Raw genomic sequence first — 2,067 nt, forward strand, 5'->3', positions numbered from 1 at the left:
ACAAAAGTGGAGCCACATCTTCTTGGTTTCCCATTCCTTGTATTTTCAGTCCACATTTTAAATGTCAGAAAAGGCACTGCATTCAGAGAATGGACCAGGTATATATGAGTGCAAACCCTCTGTCTCCCTCATCACACATCCTCAGTTCACAGCTGATGAGCTGAATCGCAAATGTTAGAAATGTGCAGTAGTGAGGGGTCTCAGGGACAGGTTTGAGAAGAACAGATCTAACTTATTTTTTGTTGTTGTCCCCCATGCAGGAAACTAAGGATTTGAGTACTGCTGTACCTAGACAACGGTAGCTGGCTGTGCTTTCAAAGCAGAAGTTGTGATCATCCGATGAAGCTTTGTGAAACTATGTGTGCAAATATGATGGGAAAGACAGATCATGAAGAGCTGAGTTTTGGGAATTAACTGAAGACAGAAGTACAGCTTCCAACGCAAGTGCCATCATGGCCAGTCTTGTTCTTAATGAGACTGGGATGGAGAACTGTGGCATTGATGACTCCTTCAAGTACAACCTGTATGGTGTGGTGTACAGTGTTGCATTTGTTCTGGGACTGGTCACCAACTGTGCTTCACTGTTTGTCTTCTGCTGTCGCATTAAAATGCGTAATGAGACCACGCTTTTCATGACCAATCTAGCTTTATCAGACTTAGTGTTTGTGTTTACTCTTCCTTTTAAGATATTTTATAACGTGAATCGCCACTGGCCATTTGGTGATACGTTGTGTAAGATCTCTGGAGGAGCCTTCATCACCAATATCTACGGCAGTATGCTGTTCCTGACATGCATCAGTGTGGATCGCTTCCTGGCTATCGTTTACCCCTTCCGTTCACTCTCCATCCGCAACCGCCGCAATGCTGGTATCATGTGTGGTATCATCTGGTTGTTGATACTCGGTGGGGGCATGTCAGTCACATTCTTCTCTTCCACCAACCAGTCCAAAACTAGTACCACCTGCTTCGAGGGATTCTCCAAGAAGACATGGAAGACATATTTGTCAAAGATCACCATCTTTATTGAAGTGGTGGGCTTCCTCATCCCATTGATGATCAATCTAGCATGCTCTTCCATGGTGCTAAGGACCTTACGAAGACCTGCTACCCTGTGTCAGCCTGGCACCAACAAGAAGCGTGTTCTGCGCATGATTGTAGTGCATTTGGCCATTTTTATTGTCTGCTTTGTGCCTTACAATTCTGTTCTATTAATCTATTCCATGGTGCGCAGTCGAGCACTCGTGAGCTGCTGGGTAGAGAGGCTTGCACGAACCCTGTATCCCATAACACTTTGCATTGCAACCTTCAACTGCTGCTTTGACCCGGTAGTCTATTACTTTACCTCTGAGTCCTTTCAGAAATCACTGACGACTGGGAAGTGTCAGGCCATGCAGGAAAACATGCTGCAGAGTGAATGCCCTGTTTCTAGCAAGGAGAATCCTGACACACTGACCAGCAATGGAAAAGATCAAGCCAGTTAGACCAAGTTCTGAAAGGAATACATGGTTCCAGGACTACTGTCAGAAGGATATCCATGAATTTCTAGTCTCAGGATGTAGTGTTAAATAAAATGACTGGAATTTTGACTTTATCACTGACACATGTGCGTGGGACATATGTGTTTAAATAACCTTTGTCTCTTCTATGATTCTTTTCTGTCCATTAGTTTGCGTTGACTATTTTTAGGTCAATTAAAGGTGGTTAGTGTTCACACAGGCATGCCAGTGAGCTAAGAATCACTTATCACTGCATTTAATTAATGATTATTACCATACCATTTGTATTTTTATTGTATTGTATTTTTACCCAGTCAAAGCACCTTTTGAAAGGTGTTTTGTTTTTTCTCTCCCTCTCCTTCTCAAAAATTAATGTTAATATGACTTGTGTGAATCTGGAATGCATGTGTAAAGTTCGCTTTCCAAATCTAAAAAGTTTGGATTTCTTTTTACTGAAAACAGTAACGGTAAGCATTTCAATTATAAATCTTAATTATACACTTACTTAATTATACATACTTAATACTATAGGCACACACGCAAAATGAGCTGTTGGTGCAAGCTATAGAAG

At 41.8% G+C, this 2,067-nt stretch overlaps 1 protein-coding gene across 1 annotated transcript; it reads left to right on the forward strand.

Annotated features, from left to right (window-relative positions):
- Positions 1-452: 452 nt before the first annotated feature.
- LOC306883191 (lysophosphatidic acid receptor 4-like) lies at positions 453-1,481 on the forward strand (the record flags this gene model as incomplete). Its single annotated transcript, XM_079438313.1, has 1 exon — positions 453-1,481. One exon carries the CDS (start codon positions 453-455, stop codon positions 1,479-1,481), a length of 1,029 nt encoding a protein of 342 aa, XP_079294439.1.
- Between the last annotated feature and the right edge of the window lie 586 nt (positions 1,482-2,067).

Source organism: Barbus barbus (genome assembly GCF_936440315.1).
Source record: "Barbus barbus genome assembly, chromosome: 17".
Classification (NCBI taxonomy): Eukaryota; Metazoa; Chordata; class Actinopteri; order Cypriniformes; family Cyprinidae; genus Barbus; species Barbus barbus.